Source organism: Myotis davidii, unplaced genomic scaffold (assembly GCF_000327345.1).
Source record: "Myotis davidii unplaced genomic scaffold, ASM32734v1 scaffold473, whole genome shotgun sequence".
Classification (NCBI taxonomy): domain Eukaryota; kingdom Metazoa; phylum Chordata; class Mammalia; order Chiroptera; family Vespertilionidae; genus Myotis; species Myotis davidii.
Window position 1 is genome coordinate 3,922,028 of NW_006284843.1, and position 22,596 is coordinate 3,944,623.

General features: G+C 33.9%; 1 protein-coding gene across 10 annotated transcripts in view; it reads left to right on the forward strand.

The window, feature by feature from the left end:
• PPIP5K2 (diphosphoinositol pentakisphosphate kinase 2) overlaps positions 1-22,596 on the forward strand; it is a 71,141-nt gene that overhangs the window by 41,983 nt on the left and 6,562 nt on the right. For 4 of the 10 annotated variants that reach the window (XM_015558236.1, XM_015558223.1, XM_015558217.1 and 1 more), the window contains exons 20-29: positions 3,263-3,390; positions 3,958-4,072; positions 6,910-7,017; positions 7,108-7,224; positions 9,814-9,981; positions 12,235-12,408; positions 13,693-13,765; positions 15,339-15,458; positions 16,321-16,383; positions 19,986-20,126. In XM_015558236.1, the coding sequence (XP_015413722.1) occupies positions 3,263-3,390; positions 3,958-4,072; positions 6,910-7,017; positions 7,108-7,224; positions 9,814-9,981; positions 12,235-12,408; positions 13,693-13,765; positions 15,339-15,458; positions 16,321-16,383; positions 19,986-20,126 (1,207 nt within the window). Of the gene's footprint in view, positions 1-3,262; positions 3,391-3,957; positions 4,073-6,909; positions 7,018-7,107; positions 7,225-9,813; positions 9,982-11,439; positions 11,557-12,234; positions 12,409-13,692; positions 13,766-15,338; positions 15,459-16,320; positions 16,384-18,039; positions 18,474-19,985; positions 20,127-22,596 lie in introns of those variants that run through there. The other 6 variants (XM_015558256.1, XM_006755133.2, XM_006755134.2 and 3 more) reach the window with 6 other exon arrangements.

The following is a 22,596-nucleotide window of genomic DNA, read 5'->3' on the forward strand; positions in this document are numbered from 1 at the left end:
CTGTGTGCAAGAAAAATGTATAAACATATATTCTGGTGTACAAAGTGTTCTGCTTCTATAAAAATGTGTTTCCATTCTTACATTGAATTAATTTATATATCTATACAGTGTATATCTAAGCTTAAAGTTGACAAACATGGTTTATTGCTTTTAGTTATCTTAACAATTAAGCATATTTCAATTATGGAAGGTATTTTGCTATAATAGAAACAACTTTTCACTTTTTTACCAGTTTAATCCTCAGGGATCCTGTTTTAAAAATGATACTTTAGCCCAGCCATTATAGCTCAGTGGTTGAGCATCGACCTATGAACCAGGAATTCACTGTTCGATTCCTGGTCAGGGCAGATGCATGGGTTACAGGCTCAGTCTCCAGTGGGGGGTGAGCAGGAGACAGCCTGTTGATGATTCTCTCTCATCTTTGATATTTCTAGCTCTCCCTCCCTCTCTGAAATCAATAAAAATATACTTTAAAAAATAAAAATGATACTTTAAAATACTCATGATGGTATGGTGATAAGAACATCTAAAGACTAAGTTTGGTATTAAGAGTCTCTTCATTGAGATGGCACATATTTATTCAAGTTCAAAGACAATTTCTTTAATTATTTGTAGATTTTGACATACAGAAGCTTCATTATAATTACATTTGCCATGTGATGTCCAATGATACTTTCATTAAATATTAACACATAATAATTTGTTAATTTAATCTGTTCTATTTATGGCAGAAGCATTGTAATAACATAAGAGGATTTAACTATCTAACAATTAATTAGTTGGTCCTGGTTGGTGGTGGCAGATGAACAAAATGTCACTAATGTCACTGGTGAAGGGAAAAATTTATCCTATATAATAAAAGCCTAATATGTTACGTGTCCAGTCATCCAGTCAGCTGTTCAACCAGTTAAAGCATAATATGCTAATGATATGCTAGGGCCACTCAACCACTTGCTATGACATGCACTGACCACCAGGGGCCAGATGCTCCAACCAGTAGGTTAGTTTGCTGCTGGGGTCTGGCTGTTTGGGACTGAGTGAGATGGGCTGGAAACACCCTGGAGCCCTCCCACACCAGCTGGCCAACCTCCCACACCCCTCCCTGGCCCCAGTTGTGCAGCAGTGGGGCCCCTCAGTTTGGCCTGCACCCTCTTGCAATCCGGAACCCCTCAGGGGATGTCGGAGAGCTGGTTTGGGCCCAATCCCACAGGCCAAGCTGAGGAACCCCACTGGTACATGAATTCATGCACTGGGCCTCTAGTTTATTATAAAAGTAATATATCTTTCTTAGAAAATTAGAAAATGTAGATAAGGCAAAGTAATCACTATGACATTATCAACTAGATTTAAAGGCCCTTTCCTATAAATTCATGCAGATATAATTTTTCTCTTAGATTTACATATAAAACAAATGTTCTTTATAAAAATAGAACCAGGAAAAACATACTGTTTTACAGACTGATTTTTCCCCCTTCACTTAACATTAAGAACTTTTCATATCAGTACAGCATTATATACATAACTATTACTGATGGTGGAACGCTGTGATGTAACTAACTTATTTAACCACTTCTTGTATTTAAAAATATGGGGTTTTTTTCTTTCACTCTTTTTACACATATGTTTTTATCTCAAGACTATTTGTGTAGCTTTAGAAACCTTTTACCAGTTTTCTTCCAGATGCGCAGTGTATCAGAGGATCTGTTCCCTCATGCCTTGATAACAACAAGAATTACCCCTGGTAATTTTTAATTCCAGCGTTTTCCTTTCATTGACTTATGCATACACAATTGCATTTATATCCCTTTTACATACCTAATTCACAATCATCTATGTTGGCAAGATAATGAACCAACCAAGCTTTAGTTTAAGGGAAATGACCCCAAGAATTTCCATTATCATAGGTCTTCCTTTTGTAATCAATCAGCCTTTTCTTTATTAGTCTTGAGATCTATTGTTCATACTTATCTTTGGCCATCTTGGAAGTACCTGATAGTAGGAAGTATCCTTTAAATTCAAATATCCCAGTTTGTACTTAGAAAGAGTTGTACCTATTTCTTTCTCCTCTCTCCTTTCCCTTCTTTCCTTCTCTTGTCCACCTCACTTTCTGCCCTCTTCCTTTCCTCCCCCTCCTCTTATCCCATCTACACACACATCACAGATTTTTCTCTTCTCATATCTGGTCATTTTTTTATCTACTCCTTTGAACTGTAATTTTTATTAGAATTATTATTATAATTTATTTTTCTTTATACCTCATATTACAATCTCTCATAAATTTCTTTAATGTATAATAATTATAGACATCATGAAATTTGATAATTGTATGGCATTTTTTTGCCCGCCACAAATTAAAACTTTAAAAGTATTGGCCAAAGGCTTTATATAATTTGTTAGCCTTTTTAATCTTTGACATTTGAATAGATAAAAATCTCAGTTTCAATTTGTATTTCTTTTCATATGTTTATTGACTTTTTTGTGTGTGCTTCAGGGTTTGTATTCTTAATTCATCTTTGTTTTAGGATTGTTTCTACATTTAAAACCTAACCTGCCAATTGAGTTGGACCACAACCCATAAAGATTACATTCATACATTCATCATCCCTTCTTCAGAAATAACTAGGTGGTTTTATTTTCAGTACCACCCAAAATTCTTTCAATTATACTTAACTAGAGGTCTGGTGCATGAAATTCATGCATTGAGTGGGTGGGGGTGTCTCTCAGCCTAGCTTGCACCCTCTCCAATCCAGGACTGCTGGCTCCCAACAGCTTGCCTGCCTGCCTGCCGGATTATCCCTAACCTCTTCTGCCTGCCAGCCTGATCACCCCCTAACCACTTCCCTGCCAGCCTGATTGCTCCCATCTGCCCTCCCCTGCCGGCTCAGTCGCCCCAACTGCCCTCCCCTGCAGGCCCGGTCACCTGCAACTGCCCTCTTCTGACAGCCCGGTCACCCCCAACTGCCCTATCCTGCAGGCCCAGTCACCCCTAACTGCCCTCCCCTGCTGGCCATCTTGTGGTGGCCATCTTGTGACCACATGGGGGTGGCCATCCTATGTGAGGTCTGATGGTCAATTAGCATATTGCCTCTTTATTATATAGGATACTTTTGGGAATAGTATACTTAAACAGCTGCAGAAATGTAAACTAGGAGTTGTGTATAGTGTTCAAAAGGCTTATTATAGTTCTTTAATTTAGCAGTGCATTTGTTACAGCTATCTGGCATTATACCTTTTTTTTTTCTAATATGTGTTTTCTGCTCAGGAATATGGTATAACCAAAGCTGAAAAGCTGGAGATTGCCAAAGGCTACTGTACTCCTCTAGTTAGAAAAATTCGCTCAGACCTTCAGAGGACACAAGATGATGACACTGTAAATAAACTCCATCCTGTGTAAGAGACTGTACTGGTATTTAAATCTATAGGTGTCTATTTTGGTATACTTCAAATCTAAATTACTATTTAATGTTCCTATGAATTAGGAATGTGTCACTTGGCACATTGTGGAAATAAGGATTGCCTAGGTATTCCTAATAGTTAACTTCCAACCAGGATTCTTTTTCCCTCCAAATTGGGTAAGAGCTGAAGTGAAGAGGGAAAGGGAATGTGTCATTATTCACATTATTCAGCATGTACCCCATTCAGCAGCATAAATATTGTGAACTTCTTTAGTACTATGACCTCTGTTATTTTTAGTAGAGGAGCTACAATGAGCTATTGGCAGTGAATTTGACTAATGTCAATTCTTCTTTGACTAATCTCAGAGGTCCCAGTTAGTTCCAATTATTTTCATGTTAAAGGAATATCTAGTAAGATATTCCTCAATTGTGGTTGGAAGAGGCTAGATTTACTTCCGGTGGTCTTTAATCTTCTAATAAGATTAAATTCCATTTTATAGAATAATTTCAATGCTTAATAAGTTTTGACTATATGGTTGTTTAACACTGCTTTTAACTTTAGGTATTCCAGGGGTGTTCTGTCTCCTGAACGTCATGTCCGTACCAGATTGTATTTCACCAGTGAAAGTCATGTACATTCTTTACTATCTATTCTTCGCTATGGTGCCTTATGCAATGTAAGTAGAATAAGTTATTCCAATGTACTTAACAGATGTTTCCTTGAATATGTCATCAACTCACTAATACCTGTTTTTACTGTTTAATTTTCAATTAAATATTGTTGAAAGTATTACATATGTTCCTTTTCCCTCCCCTCCATTGATCCCTTCAAATAATGAAGATTAGGTATCTAGATTCTTAATCATTATTGGGACTTGATAGATTAAGTTATTTTCAAAGTTCCCCTAAGGCTATTTCAGAGTTGTGCTTGTCATATTGTCCAATTCATATGTCCTTTCCTCTTGTTTTGGTTTCTTCTTTGTCCCAACAAAGAATAGCAAAGTGGCATCCCTTGCAACATTGCAGATTCGTGGAGCTTTAACAAATGAAATAGTGTGTGAAAAAATGTGGTCCTTAATTAGCAAGGCAAGAGCTTATATATTCACTAGTAACAATGGAATTATTTTTGGAGAGGAGGGATATATCTCCTTTGTAGTCCCCTTTTAACCCTTTTGCAGTTATTTAGAAGATGGAAAGAATGTGCAGGATATAGGAACCAATAGAAGGCCTGTAGTTTGGAACATAATGTGAGTGATGGATAGATGGCAACAGATAAGTTTGGAGAGCCAGTGCCTTCGATCATATGGGGATTGGGAAGCCATTGAAATGTTTTAAGCAGGGGAAATATATTTGATTACTTTGTGGATAATACATAGGTTGGAGTAGATATAAGGAAATCAGTTAGGAATTTATTGCAATGATCTAAAGAAGGATGGTATAGTTTGGACCAAGGTGGTGGCAGTTAGAACTAGAACTTGTTAAGTATACATTGTATTTGGCTGCATTTCTCAAAACAAAAGCTGAACAATTCCATCTTTTAAAAATCTGCTTCCAAATTAAAGAAAAAATGTTACATGTATTTACTAAAGTAAAAATTAAACTCTATACCAAAATGATGTCCTATTTTCTAATTTTTTAAAAAAATATTAATTTGATCTATAATTATTATCCCAACTCATATTGCCCTTATAAGGCCCTGTAACAAACAAATACTTATACCCTTGATCAATATCTTCCCAGTTGAAAGTTTTGATGTTTCAATGTGGCCTGAGTAAAATCTATCCCTCTCTAATAGCTTTTTTTAAAAAGGTTTGTTCAGGAAATAAGATTAAGCAAGGTTTCAGGGAATACAAATAATGGGCCTTAATTAAAGATAAATATCACATGATCTCATTCATTTGTGGAATATAATGAACAACATAAACTGATGAACAAAAATAGAACCAGAGTCATAGAAGCATCAAGCAGACAGTCCAACCTATGACCAAAGGCAGGGGTTGAGGGGGTAAGAGATCAACCATTGATGGTTATAGAGACACATTCGTCAAGGCTCATAGGACTGTCTACTAAAAAGAATACATTTTCTACATTACTAGTTAATACATAAAAGTATTACATATGTCTCCTTTTCATGAAGTTTCTATAAGAATTTTCTATATCGCAGTTATTGATATTTTGTGTTACCCAAGGTAAATAATTTTCTGTCCAGGGGTTGAGGGTTTGAGATCAAGCCTGAGTCCCAGGTGCCAGAGGGAAGTTGGTGCCGGCAGCTGGGGGATGGAAGGCCTACTCTTGCATGAATTTCATGCATCAGGCCTCTGATATATATATATGTATATATATATATGAATTCTTGAATATTGTGTTCAGGAGTATGGTACTAAATTTTATTACATTTTATCTGTTCATTAAAACCTAGCAAAATATAACTGCAACACTAAATTAGGTATTACATGATGTTTTTACTAATAGTGTAGTATTTCATTTAAATTCATTCATAGTGATTTACATCTAGTGAAACTTAGCTATGCTATGCTAATTTGTTTTCTCTTATCAAGTTTGAAAAAATATATATACATCTTTGTACATATCTCCACCCCAAACACTTAACACACACAGATGCAGCTTTTGCTCCAGAGTAGTGTTTAGGTGGAGGGTAGCTGGTCTAATGGCTTGGCATTATAGCATTGGAAGGTGTGAATGGCCATACTGGGAATTGAACCTGCAACCCATTCATGTACCCTGACCGGGATTTAACCAGCAACCTCCTGGTGTATGGGATAATGCTCAACCAATAGCCACAAAGGCTGGGCTCTACTGATTTTGAACTGCCAAACGTGTGTCGTACCAGCCTGTTCTATGTTTCTGTCCCTTCTATCAGTCTCTACATGGCTGCTTCTTCAGTGATGGGTTTCTGTCCAGCTAGATTTCAGGTGGTTCTCAACGATGGCTGTTCAGTAGTTTAGTTGTAATGTTGATGTGGTTGGAGGATACCAGTACCTCTTTTACCTACTCTGCCATCTTGACAGGAAGCCTTATGTTAAGTTACTATAAGAGTTTCTAATACTTCTGATGAGGTGTTTTTTAATTTTTTTAAGTATGTTTTTATTAATTTCAGAGAGGAAGGGATAAGGAGAAAGAGATAGAAACTTCAATAATAAGAGAGAATCATTGATCAGCTGCTCCTGCACACTCCCACTGGGGATCAAGCCTGCAACCCGGGCATGTGCCCTGACTGGGAATCAAATCGTAACCTCCTGGTTCATAGGTCGATGCTCAACCACTGAGCCACGCCAGCCGCGCTGATAAAATATTTTTAAAATAATTTACTTAAGCTTAAGTAATTTATTGAGACTTAAATATAGAGGAGTTATTTGGAAGATTTTTACATATAAATATTCACCCTTCTTTGTGTTACCGCTCAGGATTAAGCAAACTACCATAATGAAAGTAAAGTTACTTCAAGTAATACAAAATGAGAAAATGTTTTCCATATATTATTTTTTTTTTTCAGGAATCAAAAGATGAACAGTGGAAACGAGCTATGGATTATTTAAATGTTGTCAATGAGCTCAACTACATGACTCAGATCGTCATCATGCTTTATGAGGATCCTAACAAGGTATCCAAGTTATCGATATGTATGTGTTACCCGAGGTAAATAAATAGCTTTAAGTTTCTTATTTTCCAAATGTTCTGTGATATTTTTTAGGATCTTTCTTCAGAGGAACGCTTTCATGTTGAATTACACTTTAGTCCAGGAGCCAAAGGATGTGAGGAAGACAAAAATTTACCATCCGGCTATGGATATAGACCAGCTTCAAGAGAGGTAATGATGCTGAAACCCTCAGAGCTTGGTGACCACAAGAGAGCACTGCAGTGTTAGCTTTTCAGGAAGTTTCTATAAGAATTTTCAATCATGTGCTAGAATTCTTATCTCAAGTAATAAGTAGCAAGATGGTTTACATTTTTAAATTATAATTTAGGTGGACATTTTTAGGCATGGTTGAATTTTATCTTTTATTTAGATTATTTTGGATTTTTAAGACCAGTGTGTAGAATGGATAAAAATCTATAGTTGTTTTGGTTTTGGTTTTGTTTTTTATTGTTGTTTTACTTGAGGATTAATTCATGCTAAACACTCTGCTAAGCACTTGATATGAATTGCATTTTAATCTTTATAGTAAACTTACAAAGTTAAATATGTACTCAGTTTAAAACTTTGTACTAAAGTATATTACATATTGATAAAAGTACATAAATCATAAATATATGCCTTAATGACATATTATAAAATGAACACAATTGAACACCCAGCTAAGTCATAACTACAATAATATCATTATTCCAGAAGACCAGATTATGCCCTCTCCTTATCACAACCTCCCTGTCTTCTCCACAAAGGTACCTATTGTCATAGATTAATTTTGCTTATTTTTGAACATTATATATATGAAATCACAAAATATATGCTTTTAGAGGGTGAGGAGTAGATTTGGCTTTTTCTTTCATTATGTTTGTGAGATTCATCTATTCTGTTCTTTGTTTTTGTTTCCATGTATTCTATTAAATAAATATAGTGGAAAGTGTCACTCCACTGCACTTAGATAATCATTCCATTTTTTTTTCTAATTCAAGTTATGAAAATGAATGTTTTTATGAACATTATTTTACAAATCTTTTGGTAAACAAATGTACACATTTCTTTTAAACATACATCTAGAGGTAAATTGTTAGGTCATAGGATATGCATATATTCAACTTTAGAAGATAACAGTCAAATAGTTTTCCCAGTTGTTTTCTAAAGATATTGCCATATCCTTGTCAGTACTGATATGACCAGTGTTTTTTAATGTAACTATTTTGGGAGGCATGTAATGCTATCTCATTGTGGTTTAAATTTACATTATCCTCATGACAAGTAAAGATTAGCACCTTTTAGCATGTTTATTGGCCATTTGGATATGCTTTTTGATGAAGTTCTACTGCCTAAGACTATTAAAATGATGAATAGAAGTGTTGATACTAAGCATTCTTGTTCATTCTTAAACTAAAATGAAGAGGAATGTTCCAGAGAGACTTTTTGGAATTTTGAGATTTATATAAACTCTGCAGATCAATTTTGAGAGAAGTTACACTTTTATAGTGTTAGATCTTATAGTCCCAGGACTTAGTATATTTTTAGTGAGATACTATATCTTTTTGATAAAATTAAGATTTTTTAAATCCTGTACCTGCTTTGTCAGATTAATTTCTAAGTTTTTTGTATTTTTATGACATCATAAATGATGTAAATTTCATTTTCTTTTATTGTCATATTGAATTTTAACTCATTTTTGTATAAAGATTTTATAACTAGCAGCCTTAATACATACTGTTAATCATTCTAATAATTTATCCATAAAGTCATTTGGATTTTCTATGTATATGGTTGTATCTCTTTGTATATGATTTTCTATGTATATGATTGTATCTCTAAGTATATGATTGTAATGATGACAACAGTCCAGTAAAATGTTGAAAAGATTTAGTAACGGTGGCACTCTTGTTTTTTAGTGACTTATTGTTGACTGTGTTGATAGTTTTAGGTTTTTAGATATCTCTTATCCAGTTAAAGAAGTTCCTCTTTATTTTCTATACCACTTAGTTTGATGAGGGTTTTATATATTTCTTCTTGACTTCTTTTGTCTAACTTTATGTTTATGAGATTCGTTGGTGTAATTGTATTTAGTTTTAGTTTATCCATTTTTATTGCTTTAAAATATGTGTTTCACTGTATAACTGTGCCCCAATTTACCTCATTCTATTATAGATGGGTATTAATATAAGTTTTTTAACTTAACTGTCTGCTACACTATATATACTGTGAGAGTCTTGCAATCCGAGACTGTATCTTATTAATCGGTGTCCTGGCAGATGGTACCACTCAGTAAATATTTAGTGGGTCATAAAATGATTATTATTTATGTATGCAATCATCACATTTGTTGGAAATATTTGGAACAGAATTTAAGTATTCTGAAATGTATAAATTCGGATGAAGTTTAGTTCATGCTTTGGTTGATGCCATTCCTGTATAACAAAACTGATCTTTACTCTTCTTTACTGTATTTATTATTATTGTTTATTTATTTGGGCATTTAATGGAATTTAATTAGGCAATTTGTTTTATATGGATTTTTTGTTGGATTACTGTTTAATTTCTCCTAGAGTATATGTATTTCTAAAAGTCAGCAACTCTGTCATCTGTCTCACAATACCCAGAATAATACTAGGCTGTTGTAAGAATTTAGTTACTATTAATTTACTTGAATAAACAAACCTGTATATGTATTTTCAGTGACAGTACCAATTGCTGTTCAATCAGAAGAGATTGTTGTTTTATCTGACCTTTATATGGTATATTTGTTTCCCACAGAATGAAGGCAAGCGATCCTTTAAAATTGATAACGAGGACGAACCACATACTTCTAAAAAAGATGAGGTTGATCGAGGTGTGCTATTGTTCAAACCTATGGTATCAGAGCCAATTCATATACACAGGAAGTCTCCACTTCCAAGATCTAGGAAGATGACTACAAACGAAGTAAGTGCATGTGTCAGAGCATGTTTTTCATATAGTAAACTAACTATATTTTAATAAAACAGAAAAGAAAATACAGCTTTAATTATGGAGTAGGACATAATTTTTTAATAATGTGTCAGGAATAATATTTGGTTAAAAGTAAAGAGAAATTGCCAGAGTTGCTTCAGCAGTAATTGATTTCCAATGACACTGTAGATTAAGAGAGGAAATTCTAAATTGTTGGCCTAATTGCAAAAATCAATATAGGAATTTAAAATTTGATGATACAGTGAATAGATGAAAAATTTACCTTTGTATTAAGATCTACAATTAAATAACTAAAGCTAATTGTTATGCTCAATCATAAAATAACATTTAAATAGCTACTAAAATAACATTTAAAAGGAAAGTTGAACAGTGGGAATGAGCTTGTTAAGTAAATCTTTAATATCTATATACATTTTTACTTTAAAAGCCTTTATTTTAGATTACCTGTATTCTTTGTCAGATGATTTTCCAAGCCCTGATTGAGATCAGTGCTTACAAATGTTTTCTAAATGCTTGAGTAGAAGTATAAAGCAAGAATTTAATTTTAACACAGAAGAACCATCAACTTGTAAGTTAGAAAAAAAAAAATATATATATATCCCCCACCCCCCACGCCACCTACTCGGGATTGAGCCCACAACCCTGGCATGTGTCCTTGGCTGGAATCGAACCTGGGACCCTTCAGTCCGCAGGCCGACATATCTATCCACTGAGCCAAACCAGCCAAGGCAGAAAATATATTTTGTTGCTAATTAAGTGTACCAAGTCTTAAGAGTATAGCATTATCTAACAGTTGGTGAATAAGAATATAAACAACAACAAAAAAGAATTATGCTCATTTCTATGGCCCCGAATTATACAAACATAAGTGTCTTATGATTCTTAAGTTTCAAATATATCTATGCCTCAGTTTGACAGTTATGTACAGAAAAAGCATCTACCAATACAATAAATTGTTGTAATTTTATAATGGAAATTGTATACTAGTTAGGGTTCCAACTAATTTAATATTTTAAGTTAATTATGATAGAAGATGATTAACAATTGTAGAACATTGGTTATTTGTTCTGTTATAGTTTAATTAAAAACAATGAAACCTGGGGTTATGTTTAGGTATCTTTAATTTCAGAAAATAACCTAAGCTACCACTTGAGGGCAGTGATTTTGATGTTGCTGAACAAAGCATTCTGCAGTTAATCGGATTGTTCAGAATTTCACCATTCAGTCTTCTCCTGCACTCCAAAAAGCCTTAAACACTGATACAGCTATCATTTTGCAACTCATCTGTATTTGTAAAATCTTCAACAAAATCACTGCCCTTTGTTAACTCTTAAAACATAGAATACATTTATAAATATTTTCTCATAAATACTTAAATAGTTGCTTTCAAGAGATTATTTCTATGCCATGCTAAACTTTTACTTTCATAAGGTAAATTATTCAAGTAAAACCTTGAAGACTCTTTCCAGCGTCTGCCATCTGCATGGATATCAGAAGTTTGTACTTCCAAAAGACACACAGAGAAAAAGACTATTCTCTTCATTTTGTGCAAGTAGATTTTACTCTGTCCTCACTGTCTGAAACCTGAACATGCAAACATATAAAATGAGAATGTTTGCTGCATGTTTTACCTACTGTACTCTATAAATAATCTTTGGAGGGTGTAAACAAACAGATAGCTTGAAAGTGTAAACAAGTACCATTTGAATCCATCTAATGGTTGAATTTTTTTCTGGCAGACAGATTTTCTTTTTTACATATATACATTGAAATCTCGTTCACCCTGTGCGTAATTTTTTCATACTTTGGATTGGAAACTTTATCCACTATAGCACAAAATCTCTTGAATATACAAAATTAAGCAGAATACTTTCATATTTTAAAATTGCTAAGATAAAAATTTTTAAAATCTCCAGTTTTAAGAGGGAAGAAACAACTATTAAGCAGTATAAATATATGTTGTATATTTAAGATAATAAGGTAATTCTCACAATTTTTATTATAATACAATTAGATTTATGTCATTCCTATCAATTTCTCAGATATTGAAATATTTGGCTCCCAAATTACTGTTTAATAGTTTTTTTAAAATTGATAAGCAAATGCAAACAAACTGTATTTTTTTTTCTTTCTGGTCATTGGCTCTGTTGTATCTAACTTTGCATGCTCTGCTTTTTTTTTTTTCTTTTTTTTTTTTTTTTTTTTTACCCCCTTTCTCACTTCCAGGAAGAGAGCCCCCTGAGTGTGTCTAGCCCAGAGGGTACTGGTACCTGGCTGCATTATACCAGTGGTGTGGGTACTGGGCGTCGAAGACGCAGATCAGGGGAACAAATCACTTCTTCCCCTGTCTCCCCCAAATCATTGGCTTTCACATCCAGTATTTTTGGCTCATGGCAACAGGTTTTTAAACTTTACTTCATTAAACATTTTTCCTCCTCGCATTCAGAGCAACAAACAGCTATCTTTGAGGACATCTAATCCCTTATTTTACATCAGAGTAAATCCTTCTCTTTTTTAATTTTGAGTTTATTTTCAAATGCTTGTGATATCTAAAAATATTTGAGAGAAATAAATCACTTAAATTTCATGTGTTTATATTTTTTTATTGGGAGGGTTTTAAATATTGAGGATTTAAAAATTAATAAATTTACACTCCTGGTATTTTACTTTGTTAGTAAAAATTTTAAAAAGAACAGAATCTTTCTTTGACTTAATTATCATTTAAAAATTCAGAATCAAAATTACATAATTCAATGGTAAGAAAAATAACCTTTCCCCCATAATTGAAAAAATGAGATTCCACCTGGAATTTGCTGAGAATGAACATTTTTTAAAATATCAAAATTTATGTGGCCCTGAATTAGTTAAGGATACATCTAACACTGATCATTCTCTCATTATTCCATTGTCTGGAAGTATCTAATTGAAAGGATACATTGGGGTTATTTTTTAGTTGTATGTTTTAATGCTCTCTTTAAGATAAGAGGGGGCAATGTATGTCTGCCCAGCAACAATATGGGTCAAATAAAATGATTTCTGAAGGACTTTCTGTGATGACATTTGGAATTTTTAAGGGGTTTTTTTTTGTCTTTTGTTTTTTGTGTGTTTTGTTTTATTGTGTTTATTTTTTTATACAATGGAAGGTCTGCCTGTTACACATGACTTTTCCGAGCAATTTCCTTTTGGAAATATAATGTTTTTGATTATAGGAAAAGGGATTATGGTATCCATTAAGGCTGTGAATATTTAAAGGTTACTCTGATAAAGCCCGTGCATGGATCAATAACTGTATGGTGACCTCAACAGCCTCTGTCTGTCTCTTCTTCCGTTTGTGATTGTTTTTCCCCCCTTCAAATACAGGAGCTGTTTAAGAGTGGGCATTTGGCTTCTTAAAGAGAGTGAAACTATATCAATCTATTAATTGTTTCTTTTCATCTGTCTTGCTTCATACATGATCTTTCATTTTTGAATGCCTGCTTCACACCACTTCATTGCAAGGATCTCATATGAAATGAACTCCCTTCAGAAGGGGATCTTGCATGAGCTTCATGTTCTATGTAATTCTACTAATATTTATCATACAGCTTATTAACCTTTGTCTGTCTGGAACAGGCTGCAAATGAAATATGGATTTTTGAATTCATTTTACTGTTTTACCTCATTTATTTTGCTTTCCTTGTGCAGGTTGTATCTGAAAATGCTAATTACCTGCGAACACCAAGAACTCTTGTGGAACAGAAACAGAGCCCTACTGTAGGTAGGTGGTCTGAAAAAATTGTATTCCAAACCTTAAACTCAGTATTTTGCACACATGTAAAACTCTTCAGGGGTGAAAGCATGACCAATTGCTGTGCTTTAGTTTTTGTTTAACTTAATGTATGCTAATTTGAAACATTGAGTTGTAAAACTCGAAATATACAACAAAGTTTTGATAAAATGAAGTAAAAATAGCCTTTAGTTTTGTTTTATAACCCTTTTGAATGCCCACAATATAAACTACTTAGTTCAATTGCCAAGGCCAGTTTTTAATCTTTTATTGTATAAGCTAAAATCCCAACATGTTTCAATGTAGGGAGCAAACTTCCTTTTCCCAGTTGATAAAGATGAAAATAAGCTATTACATACAAAAAAGAACCCTCCTTTCTGATTAAAAACAATTAAGTAGGGAGTGTTTCAGACCCCATCTGGGATTATTAATTTTCCTTTTGACCATCTCTTATGGAAAACCAATGCAAACTAATGCACAGTTGGCAGTGTTACTTACTGACTTACAGAACACAATTGGTTTTTTTGCTAACACTCAAGCAAAACAACATTTAAAAAGACCTCTCTAAGCTTATTTGCTTTTAAGCTCATTGATGATAAACTAGATGAGGTGATGGCATATTATTTTCTGGAAATAGCTGTCTAATTAGGTTTAATAAAAGCATAAATTTCAACTATGTATGTACTATGATCTTTATACTAAGTATATGAACTGTCTATTGATGCCTACCTACTTGAAGATCTTTCTTTAGTTAATTATATATAGCTAATGTTGGCAGCTTTTACTATTTTCACAATAACTTGTCAGAAATATATACATATATACAAACATATGTATATATTTCTCCTTCCTTTATGTATTATAATGTATTAGCTAGAAATTTATTTAATCCTTATTCAGTAGTAAAAGTTTTGCTTGGTTGTAAAGACTTTTGCTACAAATTAAGCATCAATTTATACTGACTGTGTTTTATATGTTAATAATGTGTTTCATTGGGGTCTTATTAAAGATCTTAAGTCATTTAAGTATTGGAATTTAAACTGATTTAGGCCTGCATGACTTAAAGGAATTGTTTTTACCTGGTCTTCTCACAAATAAGTAAATTTTGATTTGTTTTATATCATAACAAATATTGATAATTTTAAATTAGAAAAGAGTCTTTACTTAAAGACATACATCGAGAAATACTGATTTAATATGTGCTCGGAGTGCTTTTCCCCCCCTATGGCCTGCTCATGCAAATGGATTGACAGAATCCCTTATCATCCTAAATTAATTTTTATAGTAATTTTTTAATACTTTCAGTATCTATATATCTAATTAGTTTATGGACATATTATTTTCTTCAAAGACAACATTTTGTCCAGTGTTAAATAACCTCATTTGTACATATGATGAATAGTGGTAGTTGATTCTATTTAAGTTGACATTTCAAGCAAATTGTGAGCTATTCAAGGCACTGCCAAAACGTATGGTAAGAGCCATGTTATTGCATGCTGCATGAATTCCCAATGTGAATGGAAGAACACCCGTTGTTGTATGTATTTTCTCTAACTCCCATCAGGGTCTCACTGTGCGGGCCTGTTTAGCACCTCGGTGCTCGGGGGTTCTTCAAGCGCACCTAACCTACAGGATTATGCTCGTACTCATCGTAAAAAGCTGACCTCTTCTGGCTGCATAGATGGTATGTGCACACATGCACACTCATACCTACACCCACGCACACACCCATGAGGAGACAGTATTTCACAAAGGCAAGCCTAAAGCCATTGACTGAAGCGAGTGGAATCCTAGCATCCTTTGCCTTAAAGACTATCAATGCTCTCTGTTATCCACAGCTTGGATCCATGTTTCATCAAACAGTGAATTGTCGTTAGACTTATAGAACTTATTCTATGAGTAGTTTGTTAAAATGTGAACTTTAGAACTGCATCATGTGTATTATTCTTTTAGATAGTTGATAAGCCACATTATAAAGAATAAATCTGTGATCTTTTAAACATTGTTCATAGTCAATCCTTATTTTTGCTTATTTATCTTATAAATAGAAAAATATATTGGCAATACTTATAAAAATAAACATAGGATGAGAATATTTTAGAATCCCTAGTTGAAGGAGATCCTCTCACTAATATAAGTTAAGTTTTAGTAATTAGAATGTTGTTGTTTTTTCAATCACATGAGGCTCATGGAAGCTTGTTCCTTTTGTTAATAGGAGTGTTAATTAGCCTTTTCAGGATTAGCTTTATTGAAAACTTTTTCTTATGTATCCACAAATTTACTTTAGTCGGTAAAACATGGATTTATCAGAGTTGCCAGCACATTCTGCTTTCCTTTCTTTTGTATATTTCATTAAATACTTTGCCTCTTTCATCAAGCCATTTTACTTCTTTTAACTAGTTTCTGGCTTATTACCTTCTCTCATTGTCCTTTCTGCATGTCACCTATTACTAACTTCCTTTTATATTTGTTTTTCGCCTTTTTTTTAAGTGTCCTCCTTTTGGTAGCTGTTACGAATTTCAGGTACCTGTTTTTCTCTTTCTCAGACGCCACACGCGGTTCTGCTGTTAAAAGGTTTTCTATCTCATTTGCTCGACACCCAACCAATGGTACGTTTTGCTTTTATTTTAAAAGATACTCCCCTGCTTCATCCTTTTTTATTTTTATTTTTATTTCAATATTTGGGGTATACAGTATCATTCATTTCTCCATCCTTAATTTCAATTGGCATATAATTCATCCAAAGTACTGATACTGTCTGGCTCCTCTTTTCAGCTCTAATTTACACAATAATTTAACACTATTCATCAGACTTTAATATGAACACAATGATGATGAGTTTTAATACTAAATCAGCACCTGAAAATTCCTTCTAATTTCTGAGGTGATCAGTCTACACAAATTTTTTTAGTGTTCTTTATTTTCTTAATTCATAATAATTTTAATTTGGTTTTGTTCCTAATTTCTTTTTTGATCACATGGTTGTTTTACTGAGCTATTTAACAAATACAGAGCTACACTCATCAAATAGCCAAATGAGATGTATCTTTTTGAGATGTTCTTGGGAACCGGAGGATGCGGATTTCACTGTGTAGCATCATTTATCCCTGGCTCTTTGTCTGAAGCAAAACCCAACTTGGTCTGGAGCACTCTGGAAATTTCATCCAGCATTCACTTACATGTTTGCTGTTGTCAAGCAATCGATTTCTTTTGGTACCACAGCTTTTTGTTAAAATTTGGAGAAACACTAATAGGAAGAAGACTAAGGTAAACATCTGGAAAGCCAATATAATTAAATTGAGTTTTTGAGGCTGAACAGGAAAGTGTTTTCTGGCCATTATTTACCCACTGCATTGTTGCACTGCTACAGCTTTTTTACATAGAGCTTGTTCTTATGAGGCAAGAGGGAGTGTTTACTGATCATTTTTAAATAATTCAAGAGTAAGAATTTAAAAGAAAACATACAGGTTTTTAGGGTTATCCAGAATAAAGGTATTTTTATTCCTGGAACATCTTTTTCTTTTTAACTACTACTAAGTATTTCAAAAATTCTAGTCAGATCTTTCAAAAACTTGCATGAAACTAAAGGATTGAACACAAGTTTATAATCATTCTTCCCTTCTAGATCCTCTAATAGTACACATAAATAAAAATGCACTGATGCTTCTTGAAGGTGGAATAAGATCTCATCCTTAACAAGTAAAAATGTAGCCTTAAAGCTTAATGTGTTTCCCTCCATTGTAGCTATCTGAATGCTACTTTTTGAAGAAAAAGATCCTTATTTGATACAACTTCAGCTTCTAAAGAACTGGCATGAGAACCGAAATCACAAGGAAAAGAGAAGTCACAAAATTCTAAGAGACCTTGCAGGTTTAAGACTAAATACAGTTTTTGTGCAGAATGCTTGTGCTTATAGCCAGTATTGCAAGTTTTATATTGCAAGGAGAAATCTGTGTTTATTGAAGCTACTAAAAAAAAAAGTACTGTTGTTAGATTTAACGGAAAGTATAATAATTTTATATTTCTTGGGCTTAGGCTTTTAAAGAATATGGATATTCCACACATTGTGAGACTTAATGCATATAAAATGCATTTCGTTCAACTCAGGAAATATTTCTTTTGGGTCTTTTTTTCCTTTTTTATATTGTGTTGTCTGACCTGTCCTATGAATTGTCATTTGACTCTTTCACTTTTTATTTTTCCTAACTTTCATGTTATTTCCGTCTTAACACATATCATGGACTTACCCCTGCCTTCATCTTTAGTTCAAGGAACATGGTGAAACAAGTTATCTTCTGACAGTACTTTACCTTATTATCTGGGCCTCTGTGCTGAACACCCAAACCTCTGTAGGTGCTGGTTCGTTTCTACTGTGGAATTTCTAGGCTTCAGTGGTATGTTTTCATAGCTTTTTAAACATGACAGCAGGGTGACTTTTTAAATTGCTGCGTTAACCCTTTCATTGTGCATTAAAGGAAATGTTTACTGGAGATAAATGGGGGGAAATGCAGTCCAGGAGAACTTGGTTATATTGTCATTTGCCTGTTATAAAGTGTAATAGGCAAATGCAGGAAAATAGTTGTTACAGAAGACTTATAAACATTCTAAGGAAAGGATAAAAACCATGTTTTAATTGCAAAGAAAGGGTTAGCGCTTATTTGCATGAATCTTGTACCAAAAAAAAAAAGTAATACTTGTGCAAACCTAATTTCTTTAGTGTTTAATTTAGGTGCTTTAGCTGCTCTTACGGTATTATAGTTGTTGGTTTTTTGGGGGTTTTTTTTTTTAAATATATTTTATTGATTCTTCACAGAGAGGAAGGGAGAGAGACAGAAAGTTAGAAACATCGATGAGAGAGAAACATCGATCAGCTGCCTCCCGCACATTTCCCACTGGGGATGTGCCCGCAGCCCAGGTACATGCCCTTGACCGGAATCGAACCCGGGACCCCTGAGTCCGCAGGCCGACGCTCTATCCACTGAGCCAAACCGGTTCCGGCTAGTTGTTGGTTTTTTTAAAAAGTATATGCACTGTCATGCTTTGGTTTGCACCTGAAAATCAGACATTCCAGTTTTGTAAATCCTTTGGTTATATTCATAGGAAGATTAAATTCTTTTTAACCAAATTTTTCCTATTCCAAATAAGAATTAAGCAGTTCTTAGGTCAATATTTTCTCCCAAAATTAAATAACTACGCCATTGTTAAAATGAGCAAATGCCTATTATAGAAGCACAGTTTTGCAGCCCATTTGAGTTTAATTTTTACTTTTTAATTGACAATATTAGACTTTATGTAAAACTTTAAGTATTAAAACTATTTTCTTTGGAAGAAAATTAATTTGTGTTTTTGAAAGTAGATGCAAAATGACTTGTTATTTTGTTTGCATAGGAAAGCAATTTTAAAAGCCATTCAGTTGAATATGTAGACAAGACATTTTTATAAAAGGCAAATAACCTAGATCCTATTTGTTTTAAAAGAAAACTCTTTATTTAAACACTTTTGTTTCACTGATGGTATTAATACATATCTGCATGGTTTGTTTTATGAAATTTTTGTATTTCTGTGCCATTGTTGAATGCAAACATGTATATTTTGTATTGGTTTTTATTTGACCTAACTTTACCCAGCTAGCAATTTCCAATAATAGCACTATTGGGTTAATTCATTAAAGGTAGGTGAAATATGTTCTGGAATTTTAATCTCAGCATAAATTAATGTTCTTTTGGGTTCACATTAGAGAGTATTGTTGGCCTTGGTAAGACTAGAAAAGTCTATAAAATCACTCTTGGCAAGTAATTACATATTGTTTTTAAAAAAAACGTTACCTTTAGCATCCTGGCATCAGGGACACATCATGGCATCATTATGCACCTCTCAAATAGAGCTGCTGTTAAAATGTAAAATACTGAAAAATTGTATTTTTTTTCTCTTTTTCCTCAGGTATTTTTCTTTAAGTATTATTTTTAGATTTTATGAAAATATAGAATGAAATTGTGTGCATGCTGTACTATGTGATTACTTTAAAATGAAATCTGTGTCACATCTTGTTCCAGGCCTGTGTTGCATAGCATCTGGTGTCATGACTTCCGAGATCCGTGTGTTTGCATGTGATACAAAGACCTAAACCCCAGTTCTAAACAATGCTTTGCTTCCTTTTTAATGACTGATTTTTTTTCAATATCTAACTTTTGTTTTTGCTTTTGTTTTCCAGGCTTTGAGTTGTATTCCATGGTGCCATCTATTTGTCCTCTAGAAACTCTTCACAATGCCCTGTCTCTAAAGCAGGTGGATGAATTTCTCGCCTCCGTTGCTTCTCCATCAAGTGAAGTTCCACAGACGGCCCCTGAGATCTGTATGAAAATTATTATTGTTATTTGATTTGGGGGATATAGTTACCTGAATATAAAAAGAATTATAAAACAAACTCAAGTAGTGGTAGGGAATAGAATTTTGGAGAGAAAGGGGCATAAGGGAGCATTATTTGGAATTCTTTATCATAATATGTAATGTACCACTTTTTTTGACGCCTCTCAAAACTTTTGTACAAAAAGGAAAAAAAATCTAAGGACCAGCAATAGAAGTCAACAACATAATATAGAGTCAGGGTCTTTTTTTCACATTCCTATTGTATGTCATTTTATAATGAACTTTTAAAAAATTGTAAAATATTCATCTACATTAACCCATACGTGCACACATGCCCATGGTAATTACTCATATGGATCCAGAAAGAACTTTTGACTAAGAAGGAAATGACTATAACATTTTTTCAAATTATGTTATTCAGAAAATATTCTGAAGAAGTTAGTTTGTGTGTGTGATAAAAAGGGATTTATGGCTAATTGAGTTTTGGAAACTGTGTGTTATCTCCTATAATACAGGTTTCCTTACAGAAGTACCTTAGCTATTATAACTATACCTCTTGGGAGTTACAACCCCTCTTGGAGGTATAGTTACAATAGCTAAGGTTCTTCTGTAAGGAAACCTGTGTACCCAGATTTTGCAAAACTTATTTTTTGAGAAAACATATTTTGGTAATACATTTAAACATCTTGCAGTACTATTCTAAGGGATTTCATTTTAGGAAATGTTCAGGGTTACCATTTTAGGTGTGAGGAGTCAGCTGCTGTTGTCATTCTCAGCTCAATGAGATCCTTCAGCACATTGGAATTTCCAGTGTCAGATGCATTAGTTTTGGGAGACAGTGCTCTGCTTAGAGTTAAGAACCTGCTAGTTCTAGTAATATCTTAGAAAAGCTACAAACTTTCAGTGTGCACCATTTTCCTTTTTGTAAGGAGAATGCTGTAAATATGTTTCTTGAAAGAATGAAACCAGAGGTCTTGGAATGAAAGCCACTTTTATATCTTGCTGTTGCTCTCCATCCTTTCCTGGGCCACCACAAGTGCTATTTGAGAGAGTTCTGTTCCCTGGGTATTCCATCCAAATGGTGCCCCTGCATTTCTGCAGTAGAGTGGCCTTTCCCTTTTCCTCTACTTCTGGTAGTAGAGGTCAACTTTCAGTCATTATGGAAACAGAGAGGAATTGTGGTATGATCTAAAGTATTTCACTCTAGGTTTTGGGAAGTAGGCTTTAATTTCAAATTTTACATATGAAATGTAAGAACTTAGAGTAGGTGTCAATGCTAATTAGAATTTAGAAGGTTTTCAAGGAATACAAAGATAATAGCAGCAGTAATAACGGGTTTGTTTTGGAAAAAATTTTGGTGAAATATGTACAAAAAGGTCATTTTTGAAGGTTTATTGTGTGGTGCTGTTGTATATGATGGCTTTATATCTGTGGTTAACAAATTTAGTTCATCAGAGTGTATACTAAGGTAAATAAATGAAGAATAATAAATTCCTTTTCCAGTTCTAATAAGCTGTCCTTTGTATCATGGATACAAGTTGTAGTCCAATTCATGTGGCTCTCTTAAATTTTCATGCCATTACTTACTAAAGGAACTAGGTAAGAAAGTAAATATTGTTAATGCAGTCATAGAATTGGGTGAACTTTAGAATTACTGTAGTTCATTGGTCTTCACCTATATTCCCAAGAGCTTTTGGAAGCTCCAGAGAAAGAGATGGGTACTGAATGTGTCTTTCAGGGCTGCTTCAACTAGAGTGTTTGCTTTGATGCATTTTATTTAACATTTCATTTGAGAAAAGGTTGCTGTTTAAAGGAAAACACTTAGAAAGACACTGCTAAAAAAATCAACCAATTAGTGATCAAGCAAGACTACAACCCAGGTCCTCTAAAATGTATGGGTTTCCTTATTATTTTTGAATATTAAAATAGGATGCCAATTATGATGGAAGTATCTGAATCCTGTATTTTTTAGGGTAATTGCAGAATTAATATTTAGTAATCACAATATACAGGGTGGGGCAAAAATTGGTTTATAGTTGTTTGTATAGAAAAAGTACGATAATAATCTATATATATATAAAAGCCAAGCGACCAGAACCCCCTCCATCCTGCCGGCCCAGCCTGATAGGCCCCCATTGAGACAGGCAGGCCCGACCCCACCTGTGCACGAATTCGTGCACTGGGCCTCTAGTAATCTACACTAATAAAAGAGAAACGTGGTAATTGGCGTACAACCGCTACCCTTCCCATTGGCTAATCAGCAAGATATGCAAATTAACTGGCAGCCAAGATGGCGGCCGGCAGCCAGACAGCTGATGCGAACAGGGAGGCTTGCTTGCTTCAGTGAAGGAGGACTCCAACGTCCCAGCGGGGCTTCAGCCAGCCGGACCGCAACAGTGTATCAAATACAGATGGTAAACAAAGGCCAGAAGCCTGTTTTTAGCAGCTGAGGCCTC